Raw genomic sequence first — 17,306 nt, 5'->3', positions numbered from 1 at the left:
AATCATACACATGATACAAAAGCAGAAATGACAAGATATATTGTGCTTGCATCAATGACACCATTACTGCGATAGTAGTGACAATATATGGACTTAGCTTTTATTCTTTATTTTCTCCAGAGAAATGAGAAGCATATGGTGTCTCGATCACTGTTCAAATGCAAGATGGAAGAGGGTTCCAAAATTGGTGACCATATACTCAAGTTGACCGAGTATATGAACAAGCATGAGATTTTGGGATGCAGACTTAATGAGGGTTTAGCGATAGACCTAATATTACAGTCTTAGCCAGATTCTTACTCTCAGTTTGTCTATGACTTCATTGAGGATGATAAGAAGAATACCCTTTTCGAGCTTCTGGATATCTTGAAGGCTACTAAGTCAGACATGAAAATGTCAGAAACATTGACGTTGGTTGAAGCCAACTCAAGTGAGAAAGAAAATGCTCAGAAGTCATTGGAAGGAACTGCTATAGATAGGAAGGAAGTTTGTCCTCACTGTGGGAATCCAGCCACTGGAAGAAACATTGCAAGGCCTTCCTAGCAAAAAGGAAGAAGAATGCTACTTCTTCGTCATGTACATTCATGATTGGGATTAACTTCTCCCGTCAACGCCTTGGGTCATTGACACAAGTTGTGGTACTCACATTTGTTCTGATGTGCAGGAACTATGGCAGAGTAGATTGCTCGCCAAGGGAGATGTGGATCTATCAGTTAGAAATGAGCACGTGTTGTTGCATTAACTGTAGGATCTTATCATCTGATTTTGCCTACGGGCTTGTTTCTTGGAACTTGTGGACTATTATAATATTTCTTCAGTTTCTAGAAATGTTATTTCTGTGTCCACTGAGGACAAGTGAGAATATTACTTACTAATGGATTGTCGTCTTTGAGTATAAATAATATTCTTTATGGAGCTGTTTCATAATAATATGTTCTTAAGATAGACCATAAGGATATTCTCAAAATAACAACTACGCCAACTATGGCAAGTTGAGTTAAACATACTTGAAGGAACGTGGGATAGTATCAAAACTCACCTCTCCATATAAACCCTAGCATAATGGTGTGTTTGAAAAAAAGAATGGGATCTTACTTGAAATGGTTAGGTCCATGATGACTTGCTCGCATCATTCTAGGGTTATGCCGTAGAGATTGCCACTCACATATTGAACTGTGTGTCTTCAAAGTCTGTAGATAAGACTCCATATGAACAATGGAGTGGGCGAAAGCCCAACTTGTCTTATCTAAAGATTTGGGGTTGCGAAGCTTATGTCAAGAAGTTGACTTCAAACAAGCTGGGTCCAAATCCTGTAAGTGTATATTTGTGGGGTATCCAAAAGAGACCAAAGGATACTAATTCTACCACCTAGAAGAGCGCAAAAATTTTTGTCGCTCGTACTAGTGGACCAATTACCAAACAAAACAAACAATTTTATTTGTCATTAAGTTGAAGAAGAAGAGACGAAGAGTGGTTAGTGCCTCAGTGGTTGAAGACTAGTTGAAGAAGAAGAGAGGAAGAGGGTGCCAAAAAAAAGATGAAGAGAAAGTGATTTCATTTCATTTGAGTTCTGACCAAACTCCACCTAAAACGACGTCGTTTTGGCAAATTAAATAACAAAATTTTATTTACAAAAATATGGCCGAATTATACGTGAATTATACGACTAGAGCATATAATTCAGCTGTGCTTATAATATACAAGAATTCGTGTTTTATATGTAAATTATATGGCTGAATGTATAATTCACGCATAAAATACGAATTTACTAACTAGGCAAAGAGCTGCGTAACCTTACGCAAGCAAAATCCACGTTTTTACTTAAAAAATAAAATGTCCTTAGAATGAACAAAAATCTTAGGACTAAAATGTAATCAATTCTTGCACTTGCCGTCTGGTGAGACAAGGGTCTCTCCCGCCCTGGTCTGAAATAAAAAGAATGGTAGCTGCAGCCTGCAAACCCCCAAAACAGTTACACCACTCACTTTCCGTGACTGCTGAATAAAAGAAGGGTAGCTGCAAATCTCAGAAATTGACTTTTAAGCAACTTAATAAAAGAGGTACACTAGTCACTTTCAGCTACGAATAAATATTTCTCCTTTCAATTCCACAATTTGGTATTTGTCAATTTTCTTTTTTCTTTTTTGAGAATTTTACAATGAACTGGGTTGCCATTAGCTCCTGGTTGAGAAGCCATGTAACCTTGAAAACTTTGTACCTTCTGCTTCTGGGTCAGCTAGTTTCTTTTGTTCTTGCACTTATGAGTTTCACTTCTTCTTTAATTGCGGAGCTTGGTATCATTCTGTTGACTCTGTTAAGATTTTATGCTTCTTCACTTGTTCTGCTTCAGTTACTTAATCCTCTTTGTGGGTCTGGTCTTTGTAGGTGTTGATGCGCCTATTACTCAGACAAGCTTCAATTATCTCCTCTTAGCTTTGGTTTATGGTGGTATATTGCTTTATAGACGTCAAACACCACTGGTAAATATGCATTTATTTGCTTATAATACACTCATATTTCCACATTTTAGCACTGTCTAATGCACTGGACAAGCTAAACAGCATCGTCTAATACATGTGGAGCACCCTTATTTTGATAATTAACTTACAAAGATTTATTTACTTTAACATTAAACCCAACTCAGGGACTGAAATTAAGGTTTAGTTAGTGAAAAAAGTTCATGTTTAACCATTCATAGTTCGGAACTACTGGTCACAAAAGGGAGTAAACTCAACTGTATCGATTGCAACTCTTTGGTTTATTGACATTTAATTTTGGTAAAAAAAAAAGGACAAGGTACAATATAGCGCTGTAAATTTAGTTATCTTTGCAACTAGTCAACTATTATCTTACCATGTGCCTTTGTTTTTAATTGATTCAGTATAAATATTTTACTTATCGTAATTTTTATGATGTGCAGTATACTTATGTGTTATGTGTCTTCAGGTTGCTTGGTATTGGTATCTAATCTTAGGCTTTGTTGATGTTCAAGGAAATTATCTTGGTGAGTAATGGAGTAATACTAGTAGATATCTCTATATTTATCTCTCTCTTAGAGCCAAAGACTCAAATGAGCTAGTGGACTTGGTAATAGTCTTGTTCCTTAGAAACGAGAGGCTAAATAACAATGATGATAATTTCTCTAATTGAAGATAGCAATTATGTAGGCATGATGCCAAATTTTTTACTGGAAACTTTATGAAGCATGGAATAATTTTGGATAAATCAACAAGTGGGGAAATGATGTATTTGAAATTCAGTGCTGTTAGCATATATTTGAAAAAAATAAAATGATCCATCTGGACAATTATCATGCAGAACCAGAGCTTAAGATATTTCAACAGATTTTGTAAACTTCAAGCATGTCATGAAAATAGGAATATAATCTATATATAGAGTGAAACCTTGTTAACTGTAATATATATTGAAGAAGAAGAATTCTTAGAACTTTAGAGCACATGCTTTATAAATTTTGCAGAATCTTTAACTTCCTAGTGCTTGATGCAGTTAATAAAGCATTCCAGTTCTCATCAATTACCAGTGTGACACTGTTGGACTGCTGGACAATAGCATGGGCAATAATCCTCACTTGGTTCTTCCTTGGCACGCGATATTCTATATGGCAGTTATTTGGTGCAGTCCTCTGTGTGCTGGGCCTTGGCTTGGTGCTACTTTCTGATGCTGGGGTGGGTGGTGGAGGTGAAATTTTCTTTTTCTATCTCTTAGAACAAACCATTTGATTTTCTGGGCTGTAGAATTATTTTTCAAATATTTTGTTTATAAGTAATTTCTAGCTGGTTTAACATATTCCTTGTATTTTACCTGTTTCTGTAATTGATAGATATTTACAGGAATTTTAAGGAGAAAATTTATAAAGAACTACTTCTGTGTGTTAAGAAGTACAAAATTTAAGTGATAGTCATTATTTGTATTGTATCTCTCAATTATGTTTCCATCTTTCAGGCGGTTCAAGACCTCTCCTGGGTGATATTCTTGTCGTTGCTGGGACACTTTTCTTTGCCATGAGCAATGTTGGTGAGGTTGGCAAAACCCATTAAACTCTCTCTCTCTCGGTTCTCAGTCTCTCTCTCTACATCCAGCTCCTCCTCTCCCTCGAGTGCTCTCTCGTCTCTCTCTCTCTCTCTCTCTCTCTATATATATATATATATATATATATAGATTTTCCTCGCTAGAAGACATCAATTCCTTGACAGTTGGCTAGTAGTTGAAACACAAGATTCTTAAACTTATCACATGAAATTTGAACATTGACTGATATCATCAATTTAGTTTATTGCTATATCCAGGACTGCAGAAACCATGTTCTACATGTCCTTTTTTTCCCCATAAAATGAAAGATATACTTGCCCATTTTGAGATTCTTTTTCTTAATCCTCAAATGCAGGAATTTTTTGTGAAGAAAAAGGATCGTGTTGAAGTTGTCTGCATGATTGGTGTTTATGGACTGCTAGTGAGCGTGATTCAGTTGTATCCTTGCTGTTAGGCACAAGGATTATATATTTAGATATTTATTGTGCCACAAAAGTTTCTACTCCCTTTTATACTTATTTAGCTTTGATACAGTTGTTTAAAGTGCAATACAGGTAACTCTTGATGAAGTTTAAATGTAATGTTGCTTCATTCCATAACTTTCTCATAGATCAATTCTGGAGCTTAAGAGTCTAGAATCAGTCAAGTGGTCAACAGATATTGTGAGTGACTTTTTCTGATATAATATTTGAATTCATGAATTGTGCATAAGGTTTACCTCTGCTTCTTTGTTGAACAAGTGTTCTATTTCATGATTTAATTTGGGCAGAAGGAGATTCAATTTAAGTCTGGTGGAATAAATTAGCAGATAAAATTATAAATTTATATCTATGGAGACAGCTTGTTTTCTACAGCTGAAGTACTAATTACTTTTTCAGAGTAAATCTAGGTCTATGAATAAAAGTATGTGAGCATCATAAGTTTTTTCATTAATAATAAATTTTGGTGAAAGTTCACTTGAAGTGAAGGATAAAGGGACCTTAGATATAATGTTAATGTTTTCAACTTGTGGGTTAAAACTTATTACTATTTATTTGGTTTATTTCTAGGTGGGAGAACCTATCTTTGAAACCACCAAAAGCATGTAAGCTTTTACATTAAGTTTATGCCTTTAGACAAGCTCAAACTCCCGATACAATTGAGTAAAGCCTCATGGATTTTAGTTTTAGGAAAAGCTGTGATGACTTAAGGAGAGGATGACTTTTAAGGTAATGAGAATAATTTATCAATAAAATTTACAATTTTTCTAATGTGCATAGCGTTATACATTACGCTAAAGCATAAGTTCATTTACTGCAAGGTAGTGGAAATGAAAGTCAGGAAGAAAGATGTAGGAACTTTTCCGTTTGCATCATATGTTATGCCTATATAATAATTTCCTCTTCTTCTTCTTCACAGATGAATGCCTTCACTGTGTTGTGAAACTAAATTTGATGTTATTTCTTATCAGATGTTGGGTTTTGTGGGCTATACAATCTCGAGCTTTATGTTCTACACACTTGCTCCTTTTGTTCTAAAGGTCATTTTCCTTTTACTGATAGTTATTTATTGTAGAGCCTTTATTTATATGAAAATTCCCTGCTTTTTTGCTTAGGTCCTCACGTGTATGCGAATTCTTGATTGCATATTTGGTACTGTTAATTGAAAGAGATGTCAATCAATAAAAAATTTTCTCTTACACAATTTTAAGGAACTCTGATTTCATTGCTTAGTGAACTAATTATGAAATTAAAATGTCATTGGACAAAATATATCTTGAATATGAAATTGTGTTTTAGAAATATATATGGTGACTGTCTTAAATAAAAAATTTTGCGCACACAGTTGAGCGGAGCTGCAATGTTCAACCTCTCATTGCTAACATCTGATATGTGGGCAGTTGTCTTTCGTATATTTATCTACCAGCAACAGGTATTATTTTCACATTTATACCCTTTATTATTGTGCCATGAATTATTGAATAGAATAAATCAATTTGAGCCTGTCAGGATCCTTGGCTTGGTTGTTTGGCAAGAAAATTGTTATTGCTTAACGAAAATTCAATTCTAGTCCTGGGAAGATACCTGTTTTCTATCGAAATTGGTTTGGGTAGTTTCTGTGTAAATTTTTGTTTGCTTGAAGGTTTTGTTGTAGAAGATTTATTCTAGAAGAATACAAATTTCTTTGAGAAAGTAAGATAATCTTTTGCTAAAAAGTGATCTCTTCATAATTAGCAGTCAACAGTTACAAGATATTGTGTAAAATCTCACTATAAGGTATGATTGTTCCACATCAAAAGGAGTGTTCACAATCAAGGGAGGGTGTGTGAATCTACTAGCTACTGTTGTGAAAAAGAGAGTGCAACATAGAAAAGTAAAGAGTAAATGGAACATTAGAGTAAAATATAGTTTCTTTCAGGCAAATGAGTGTATGAACTAAGAGACAGTGTATATGTCATGGTACTGGAAATAAAATACAATGTGATAGGAACCCTTGTCAAATTAGAACAAATCCAACCACAAACAATCCAAGAAGGCAAAAGAAAGGACAACTCAAATTTGGAATTAAACAATACTGTATTGAATAAGAGAATTGTTAACAAGAATTGGTTTCAGCATCCAAGCAAAACTAAGAACAAATAATTCCTAGCAGTTTAAGGAGCTGGGGACCTCCCTTAATGACCTTTGTAAAAATATGCTTAACCTCTCCCTAAATGCACCTCCCTTTACATACTAATCCCCTCAACTAAAATATTCCTTCAATTAACAACTTGATTCCCCAACATGTAAAATTACCCAACCAACTCCCACTAGCACACATGCACCTCACACACCCATCACCCTACTGCCCTTTATGCCTTTATATTGGTGGACCTTACTAATGAGAGGCGTATCAATCCCCCCCTCTCCCCCTTGAAGAGCCACCTTTACTCAAGGTGAAATGAGGGAACTGCAGGTTGACGATTTTGTAAGCTTCCCAAGAAGCCTCAAAGGGAGCTAAGTCTTTCCATTTAATGAGGACCTCCTTACAGCTATCTAATAAATTGCAGACTGTCAACACTGATTCTAGTTGAACAATGAGTTCTAGGTCCTCAGTTATAAAAGATGGAAGGGTTGGATAGAGACAGAATTGTGCAAGCCGCGCTTGAGCTGAGATACGTGAAAAACTGGATGAATCTTAGCTATAGGTGGTAACTCCAGTTTGTAGGCAACCTATCCAATCCTCTCTAATATAGTAAAAGGACCATAAAATCTAGGACTCGTTTTCTTTTAGTTTTTTGGCCAAGGGCTTAAACCAATATGGTTGGAGCTTAAAAAACACCTGATCCCCTAGATGAAAAGTGACATCTCGTTGGTGTAGGTCAGCGTTTTCCTTCATGTGCCCCTGGGCGACAGTCAAGTTATGCTTCAGCTCATCCAAAATGGAATTTTGTTCTTGCCATTTGCTGGTTTACCTCTTCAACCAAGGATGGACAGTCTGTAAAATTGAGTAGAGTGGGTGGATCTCTTCCATTTAAAGCTTTGAAAGGTGTCATTTTGGTTGAGCTGTGGTAAGTGGTGTTGTACCAAAATTCTGCCCAGGCCAGCCACTAAGGCCACTACTTGGGTTGAGTGCTACAAAAACACTGTAAGTAAGCTTCCAAACACCGATTGACCACCTCCGTCTGGCTATCAGTTTGAGGGTGATATGCAGAATTGAACTTCAATGTGGTGCATGTTGCCTTTAAAAGTTCTTGCCAAAAGTGACTGATAAACACCCTATCCCTGTCCAATACAATTGACTGTGGAAAACCATGAAGCTTCATAATGTCTAAAATAAACACAACAACCACATCCTTAGCACTGTAAAGGTGACACAAGGACATGAAATGACTATATTAAGTCTATCCACCACCACCATGATAGTGTCCTGCCCTCTGGCTTTGGGTAACCCTGCAATGAAATCCATACTAACATCCTCAAACACCTGTGTAGGAATGGGTAATGGCTAGAGGAGACCTGCTGGTCTTAAAGCAGAATGCTTATTCAACTGACAAATGGAGCACTTCTACACATACTCTTGTACATCCTTCTTAATTCCTTCCCAAAACACTATATTAATTACCCTTTTATAGGTTCTGAAAAAGCTTGAATGCCCTCCCCCTGGATTGCAGTGGAATTCTTCTAACAACTTAGGAATGAATTTAGAAGATTTCGGTAATACTTACCGGTTTTTGTTGAGGAGGCAGCCTTGGCGAAGGCAATACTAGGGTCAACTGGTTGGATAAAAAAGTAGGTCTTGGATGATGGTTTGAAGCTTGGGATCCTGTTGTGCTTCTTAAACTAGTTCATCAAACTTTGAAAATTTCACCACAGAAATGGTAGCCATCTCAGTCCCTTCTTCTCTTCTGGATAGGGTGTCAGCAACTTGGTTAGAGCTACCAGGTTGATAATAGATTTCAAAGGCGAAGCCCAAGAGCTTAGAAATCCACTTTTGTTGCTCTGGTGTCTTCACTCTTTAATCTGTCAAAAACTATAGACTTCGCTAGTCTATTTTAATAATGAATTTACACCCGATAAGGTAGTGGCTCCATTTGTGGACTGCAAATACGATCGCCGTAAGTTCTCTCTCATACACTGATTTCTGTCGTGACTGATAGGAGAAAGCTTTACTAAGGAAGGCAATTGGGCATAGATTTTGGACTGGGATAGCTCCCATACCTTGCCTTGATGCATCGGTGTGAACTTCGAATGGTAGGTTAAAGTTTGGGACTACTAGGACAGGTACTGATGTCATTGTTGTTTTAAGTACCACAAAAGCTTGTTGTGCTTGGTCATTCCATTCAAAACAATCCTTTCGAAGCAGTTGTGTCAAAGGTTGAGCTATTAACATGTAGTTCTTCACAAAACACCTGTAATAGCCTGTTAGCCCCAAGAATCCCTTTAACCCTTTGATGGTGCGTGGAACTGGCCAAGACAACATAAAGTCAATCTTTTGAGGATCAACCTCTACCCCATTAGATGAAATTAAGTGGCCCAAGTACTCCAATTTCTATTGTGCAAACATACAGTTCTTGTAATTAACTACCAACTCATTTTCAGTAAGGATTTGGAAGGCTTGTCTCATATGGTGAAGGTGAGTATCTAAATCAGGGCTATAAATGAGTATATCATCGAAAAAAACCAGTATGAACTTCCTTAAGACTGGTTTGAATATGGTATTCATTAAAGGTTGGAAGGTGGAAGGGGTATGATTGGTAAACGAATCTAGTGGTTCGCGAGCCGGCTCGACTCGGCTCGAGTCAAGCTCGTTTAGTACAAATTGCGAGCCAAGTTCGATCAACACTCGGCTTAGCTCGAACGGCTTGCAAGCCGAAACTGGCTCAAAAAAATAGGGTTGACTATGAGGGATTTTTAAACTATGGGGGATTAAATTGTAATTTGCATTAATATTTTAAAAAAATGACTAATCCCCTCTTGTAAAAATATGCAAAAACACGACCTCTTTTCCCATTTAGTGTAAATCCCTAAAAGTGAAAAAGGAAAAATCAACCAATCCACCACCAGGCTGTCGTCATTGCCCAACACCATGTTGTCGCCATCATCCACTGTTGTCGCCTACTTATTGCTGTCATTGTCGTCTCGTCGCTGCGCTCGTGTTGGTATTGCCCATTGTTCCTATGGTCATTCTCATTGCCGACGCCTTTTGATTCCAACTTTTAGTAAATTTTTTTTTTTATCTGAATGAAAGCCTTTGCATGAAACGATTAGGAAGATGCAGCATGTGACTGATTAATCTGGGTCAATTTTGATGGCTTCTAGACATAACTTTGCCTAGTTTTTTTCTATATTGCTAATGCAAAATGGATGTATTGCACTTGTGTATATGTACTTGAGCTAACTTCAAAAAACTGCCTATTTTTGTAAAGGCTCGCAAGCCGGCTCGAAATCGGCTCGTTAAGCTGGCTCGTGAGCCAAGCTCAAAACCCCCTTCTCCCTTAACGAGTTTGAGCGGAGCTAGAAAGTCAGCGGCTCGTCCGACTCGGCTCGGCTCGAACTCACCTCCTCCTTTAACGGACCGAGTTCGTTATAAAAACAGCAGTTCATTGCAACCTTGAGAATTCTCAGTCATTCATACACACAATAGCTTATAAAAACAGCAGTTCATTGCAACCTTGAGAATTCCAGAATTCCAAAATATGTATATTTCATTGATAACTCAGTATTACACCAATCTGGATAGTATCTCAAATATAAGATCTACCGGATTTAATTAACCAACAATGAAAATAAGAGAAACCAACAATAGAACATAATAGAAACAGATATGCTGGACTTCGAGGGCCAGCTACCTCCCCTTTTTCCTAACTTCTCTCTCGATGCCTATTTCCTTCTCTGCTGCTCCCTTTATTCATTTCTTCTCCTAACAGAATTTATCCCTTCCCCAATAATCTTTCGCCACTTGTCCCTCTACCTTCAATTCACACTTTAGTTGCTTCTTTTAACACTATTGATCCCCTAGTGCTTCTTCCCACGCCTCTTATACACCCGCACTTCGCGTGTTGTATCAATACCCTCCCGAAGGAGAGCCACCTTGTCCTCAAGGTGGAATGAAGGAAATTGCAGTTTCAGGGTGTCATATTCTTCGCAAGTATTCTCATGGTGGGGTAACCCCACAAGAACCTCCCTTTCCCCATTGAGTAACCGGCGGAGCTTAAGCACTTCCTTCGGTTCAACAACTAAGACCAAGTCCTCATTCAGTGAATCCAAAAGAGGCTAAATATGTGGTGATGGAAAATTGGCCTTCTTGAGTTGAGACACATGAAACACATTATGGATACGGGCAGTTTCTGGTAGTTCTAACCTATAAGCGGCTGATCCAATTTTCTCAAGAACTTGGAAAGGGCCATAAAACCTAGGACTTAGCTTTTCATTGCAGCGGGAAGCTAAAGATTTCAGACGGTAGGGCTGTAGCTTCAGGTAGGCAGATTCTTCAACTTCAAACTGGACATCCCTTCGCTTTTCATTGGCAGAAGTTGTCATGTGGTTTTGAGCTTTGTGCAAATTCTCCTTAAGCTCAATTAAAATGTTGTTGCGGGTCTGCATTTGTTGATTAACTTCATCCACCGGAGAACTGTGGTCTGTGTGTTTTAGCAATGCTGGAGGATCTCGTTCGTATAAAGCTTTGAAAGGGCTCATACCCGTGGAGCTGCTATGTGTAGTGTTGAACCAGAATTCTGCCCACGGGATCCAGTGAGGCCACTGTCGAGGCTGATTTCCCACAAAACAGCGGAGATAAGTTTCCAAACACCTATTAACAACCTCTATTTGCCCATCCGTCTGTGGATGATAAGCTGAGCTGATATGAAGTTTAGTTCCAGCCTGGTTGAACAATTCTCCCCAAAAATGATTCATGAACATACGATCGCGATCCGACACAATCGTTCTTGGAAACCCATGAAGCTTAACTACATCTTTAATGAATGCTGCTGCCACTTCCTTTGCTGTAAAAAGGTGTTTGAGTGTGAGGAAATGTCTGTATTTAGTGAGTCTGTCAACTACCACCAGGATAGTATCCACATTGTGCACTTTTGGGAGTCCCACTATAAAGTCCATGGAGATGTCTTCCCAAACCTAAACTGGAATAAGGAGAGGCTGTAATAATCCGGCTGGCCACAATGCTTCATATTTATTCTGTTGACACACACTGCAGGAGTTCACATATGTCTGGATATCCCTCTTCATTCCATCCCAATAAAACACATTCATCAACCGTTTGTAAGTTCTGAAAAATCCAGAGTGACCTCCAATCGGGGATGAGTGGAATTCATGCAAAAGTTTTTGAATATGAGGGCCTTGTTTCAGGACAACCAATCTGTTGTGATACATGAGGTGTCTACCCATTAGCTTGAAAGGAGGATGGCAATGAGGGTCGACCATAAGCTACTGGGTGAGATGCTGCAACTTGTCATCTTTTTGGATGGTCTCTTCCAGTTCATCCAACCCTCCGAAAAAGCCCATTGAGATGGTGTTAATTTCCACATTCTCAGGCCTCTTGGATAAAGCATCAGCGGCTTTGTTCTCTAGCCCAAATCGATACTGTATTTCAAACTGTAACCCGAGCAGTTTTAACATCCATTTCTGTTGGTCTTCATTCAGCAACCTCTGTTCAGTAAGGAAATGGAGGCTTTTCTGGTCAGTTTTGATGAGAAAGCGTCGGCCTAGCAAATAATGTCTCCACTTCTGTACTGCCAACACAATAGCCATCAGTTCTCTTTCATAAACTGATTTGAGTTTCGAATTGGCGGACAATCCTTTACTGAGAAATGCAAGAGGCCTCCCTTCCTGCATTAAGATAGCTCCCAACCCACACCCCGATGCGTCCGTTTCAATAACAAAATGTTTAGAGAAATCAGGCATCCTTAGTACTAGTACACTGGTCAGGGCAGATTTTAGAGCTTCAAATGCTGCCTGTGGTTGCTCACCCCAAATGAAGGCATCTTTTTTTAACAGGTTAGTCAGGGGAAGTGCGATTTTACCGTACCCTTTTACAAACTATCTGTAGTACCCAGTCAGTCCAAGGAACCCTTTGAGTGTTTTAATATCTTTCGGGCGGGGCCAGTTGACAATACTCTCAATTTTAGAGGGATCCATAGCCAATCCGTCTGCTGAAATTAAATGGCCCAAATATTCTAATTGGGGTTGCCCAAAGGAACATTTTTTTCGGTTGGCCACTAATTGGTGTTCCCGTAGTTTTTGAAATGTGAGACTGAGATGCTGCATGTGGTCTTCCATTGACGTGCTGTAAACAAGAATATCATCAAAAAAAACCAGAATAAATTTCCGAAGGTAAGACCTGAATACCTCGTTCATCAAAGCTTGGAATGTGGATGGGGCGTTGGTCAATCCGAAGGGCATAACTAGGAATTCATAATGCCATTCATGAGTGCGGAAAGCCGTCTTGTGCGTGCCTTCAGATTGCACTCTGATTTGGTGGTAGCTTGACTTTAAGTCCAGCTTGGAAAATACCTCAGCTCCCCCAAGTTTATCGAACAATTCATCAATGGCCGGAATAGGAAATCGGTCGGGGATGGTCAGTTTATTGAGTGCCCTATAATCTACACAAAACCTCTAACCACCATCCCTTTTCTTAACCAATAGCACCGGACTGGAAAAAGGACTGATACTAGGCTTAATAATCCCCGAGGCTAACATCTCCCCAATGGTCTTCTCAATTTCCTTTTTCTGGTAATACAGATATCTGTAAGGCCTAAGGTTTGGGGGTTGGGCGTCTGGTATTAATCGAATTGCATGATCCTAGGGTCTACTAGGGGGCAATTCCGGCAGAGGCTCAAATACAAATCTGAATTTTTCTAACACTGGAAGCAGCCTGCTACTGACATTGACCTCTTCATCTGACTGTTTTTGCAACTGCCCAAATTCAACCATGTATCTAGTTCCCTCACTCCTCAACGTTTTGATCATGGCTTTTAAGGAAACCATTGTTTTGCTAAGTGCAGGATCCCCTATAATTGTCACCGTTTCCTCACCCAATTTAAATTTCATCACCTGCTTCCTCCAATTCATCGTAGTTTCCCCTAATGTTTCCAGCCAAGCCATGCCTAGCACTACATCTGCACTACTCATGTCAAAAGGAAAAAAATCTTGAATTATTTGTACCCTCTGGACTTCCAAACATACAGCCTTACATTCTCCCTCACACCGGACTTTATATCCATCTCCAACTCTCACTCTAAACGCCTGTGTTCTTTCTACAGCAATGCCCAGCTTCTCTACAAACTCTCGGCTAATGAAATTGTGGGAAGCCCCACTATCAATCAAGATAATAACCTCCTGACCCATAATACTTCCCTTTAACTTCATTGTTTTTGGGCCATTGATTCCAACAACAGAGCTAAGGGAAAGTTCAACATTTCCTTGGATTTGTTCTGTCGTCGCTCCTTCATTGATTTCCATGTCCCCCGGATCCAAATCTTCTTCTTCTTCATCAACAAGGATTACTTGAAACTGCTTCTCATCACACTTATAGCCAAAGAAATACTTCCCATCACACTTGAAGCACAACCCTTTCTCTCTTTTCCGCTGTATTTCGGCCTCTATCATTTTTCGAAAAGTAAATTCACGCTGCGGTGGATGGGTTCTGTCGAAGGATCTGAAGGTTGTAGAGGTGTATTCGCGAGGAGAGGAATTCACCGCTGAACCCACGGCAGTACCATCTGTGTTTCGTCGCCCGGAATTTGAGAAGGAATTTGATTTTAGGGATTCAGTCGAAATTGGGGCTTTTAGTGAATCTTCGGGTCGGGTTGAGGTCGGGTTGAAACTCCTGGATCCAAGACTGCTTGACCCAACATTTAATCCAGGCCCATTCCACCTATTGGTTCTTGCTGGACCTGTCTTAAGCTCCTCTAAAGCCTAGTTACACTCATCTACTCTGTGGGCTCTTTCTATTGTTTGGAGAAGAGAAGTGGGTTGGATCAACCTCAGCTCAGCCTGAATTTCTGCCTTTAAACCATTCAAAAACGCAGTTTTCAGGATCTCTTCTTTCTCTTCCACCAGCAAAGTAGCTACAGCTTCGAATCTTCTTCTGTAATCAGCGACTGTACTGTTTTGCTTCATGGCCATAAGGGTTTCATAAGGGTTACTCTCTTGAGATCCGCTGAATCTCTGAATTAAAGCAAGTTTAAACGATGGCCACGAAGTTACAGGTGCTCAGACTTCCATCCATTGATACCAGTTAATGGCTTCCCCTTCCATGCACACTGCCGTAGCTGTTAGCTTACCTTCGTCAGGGATTCCATTTAGAGTAAAATACCTTTCAATTCTAAAGATCCACCCGTAAGGATCCTCACCCACGAAAATGGGTAATTCCAGTTTCCTTCCTCCCAACTCACTCTAACTTTGTCCCAAACTTCCAGATCCACTTGCTCTGTTTTGATTTTCCCCCTCCTGATTTCTCACGTTTCTGGATGAATTCTGTTCCCCACGTCCAGCAAGATTTAAGTTTGGCATACTAGGTCCTCTGTAAATTTAACCTGCCTTTTGTGCTTGTTTGAAATTTTTTTGGCTTCTCCTTTTACTGGAGAATCTTTTTCACGAACTTGCTCATCCAACTTCTTGATACTCTTAGCTCATTTTTTCAACATTTGAACTAATACGTTGCATAGTTGAAAGAGGAGCCGAGTCCAAAGGACAAATTGGATTTCAAGGGCAAACAACTTGAACTGGATTATGTCCAACAATTTGAGTAGAATTACAATTGTAAGCATATTCAAGTTTGAGACATAATCAAATCTGATTATTGAATACTCTACCCACATAACTCTTTAGAAAGTTTTCCAAAATTCGAGTAACAACTTCAATATGATCATCTATTTGAGGATGTTTAGTTAAACTAAAATTAAGATTAGTGTCAAGTTTTCTCCAATGGTTTTAAGATGCCTTGTAATTTCACTGTCTCCCAGAAATACTAGTTAGCCGCATGAAAAACATCTAAGCTTTTGTTACATGGAAGAAAATGAGCCATTTTGAGAACTTATCAGCAACCACCATGACAAAATCTTTGTTTCTTCAGAGTTCTTATAAAATGATGCCAAGTAGATTCATTTACATTGAATCTAGACCTTTTAGCGAGAATTGATCATTATTTCATCTAAAAACTCCAAATGCTAAAAGGACCTTTTACTGAGTGATCATAATTTCTTCTAATCTAGACATGTTTGAATTTTAATTTATTCAACATTACTCTTGAAAATAGTTTTGGCACAATTTTATGTTGTGTAAAAATCTTAAGTCCATTAAAATGTGCATTCGTATCCATGTAAAGTACTCCTATGTTAATATGCAAGGGTATAGAGTTTGGGTTTGGGGATTAGACTTGAGCTTATTAACTTGTACAATTTATTTGTTTTCTTAGTGACTTCCTTGGGTGTAGTAGGTATGCAAAGTTTTATCAATCCACATAAATTTGTTATATAATTGCATGACTATTTTGATATGTTATTTTGTTCTCATATTTGGTTTTGTTTTGGTTTTGGAGCGAAATTATTAGCATCTGGTATAAGAGTATATTGATTTCACAAAAAGCTAGTGCTACAACTAGTTTCCTTCATTTTGCTTTTGATTTGATACCCTTAAATTACACTTAACCAGATTGTATCCTCATATTGCAGGTTGATTGGTTATACTATATTGCTTTTGCGATTGTGGTTGTTGGACTCGTCATTTATTCAACAACGTGAGCCTCTAATTCTTGGCAATTTTAACTTGTTCAGATCTCTTAATAGTTCCTGTGATCTTTTAACTTTTGAATTTAGACAAAAACCTTGAATAAAATCTTAATCTATAGTTTGGTGCAAAACTTTCATTGAATATGTCGCAAACACTCAACTCTGTTATTAAAGTACTAGTTCTGCAACAACCAATACTTATGTTGCTTCGTGCCTCTTATAACAGTGATAAGGATCCCGTTCCTATACCAGCTCTTGAAAATGGAAGCCACAATGTGCAATATCAGATGCTTGATGGTGAAAATGTGGCATCAAGAGATGAATTATCAGGATAGTCTGTAAGTTGTGTAACTTGAATATTCATTCTGATTGTTTTATACTGACAAAAACTTGACACTATCATTTATAATTGTTTTGCAGGTCAAGTTTTTATTCAACATGCAGACAAAAGAGCTTTTATACTTTATGTTTTATTGTTTCACCTCGAATATTTATCTGTGTTTTAAAAACCGGACCGGACCGGCCTGTCCGACAGGGACCTGGCAGCTTCTCCGGTCTGGTTTAGGTCTTTGAGGGTTTTTGTAATATTTCAAAATTATAAGGGTTAATTTGTAATTTTATAGGGGTGTTTTGGAGATATTTCAAAAGTTTAGAGATTAATTGGTAATTTTGGGGCATTTTTGAAATAAATAAAAATTTAGGGACTAATTAAATTTTTTAGGAGAATTTTTGTAATATATTAAAATTTAAAGGATTAATGTGTAATTTTTAAAAATTAAAATTGTTGTTGACGTCATCGGTCCAACTGGCTGGTCCAACCGGTTGAACCGTGACTTGAGCAGCAAAACAAGTTGCCCCCCGGTTCGGGTTTTAAAACATTGATATTTATATTAATAGCCAAGAGAAAATTTAGTTCAAATAAAATTCAGTGAGCAGAGTGATTCCTGATAGAAAAGAAGGGCATGAGTATTAGATATTTGGAAATTAAGACCATTTTTTCTATTTGCTATTCCAAAATGTTATGTCATAGAACCAATCGCCTTTCTGCATA

The 17,306-nt window shown here is 38.1% G+C and overlaps 1 protein-coding gene across 1 annotated transcript; it reads left to right on the top strand.

The window, feature by feature from the left end:
• Positions 1-2,103: 2,103 nt before the first annotated feature.
• Positions 2,104-16,894, top strand: LOC116120489 (solute carrier family 35 member F1-like). The gene is made up of 12 exons (XM_031406436.1): positions 2,104-2,294; positions 2,386-2,480; positions 2,947-3,004; positions 3,508-3,699; positions 3,964-4,040; positions 4,406-4,488; positions 4,661-4,712; positions 5,501-5,569; positions 5,875-5,961; positions 16,199-16,263; positions 16,482-16,593; positions 16,676-16,894. The coding sequence occupies exons 1-11, from the start codon at positions 2,159-2,161 to the stop codon at positions 16,588-16,590; spliced, it is 1,023 nt and encodes a 340-aa protein (XP_031262296.1). The 5' UTR covers positions 2,104-2,158; the 3' UTR covers positions 16,591-16,593; positions 16,676-16,894.
• Positions 16,895-17,306: the final 412 nt, after the last annotated feature.

The sequence above is a fragment of the Pistacia vera genome, unplaced genomic scaffold, assembly GCF_008641045.1.
Source record: "Pistacia vera cultivar Batoury unplaced genomic scaffold, PisVer_v2 Contig938, whole genome shotgun sequence".
NCBI lineage: Eukaryota > Viridiplantae > Streptophyta > Magnoliopsida > Sapindales > Anacardiaceae > Pistacia > Pistacia vera.
This window is presented reverse-complemented; position numbering and strand designations above follow the sequence as displayed.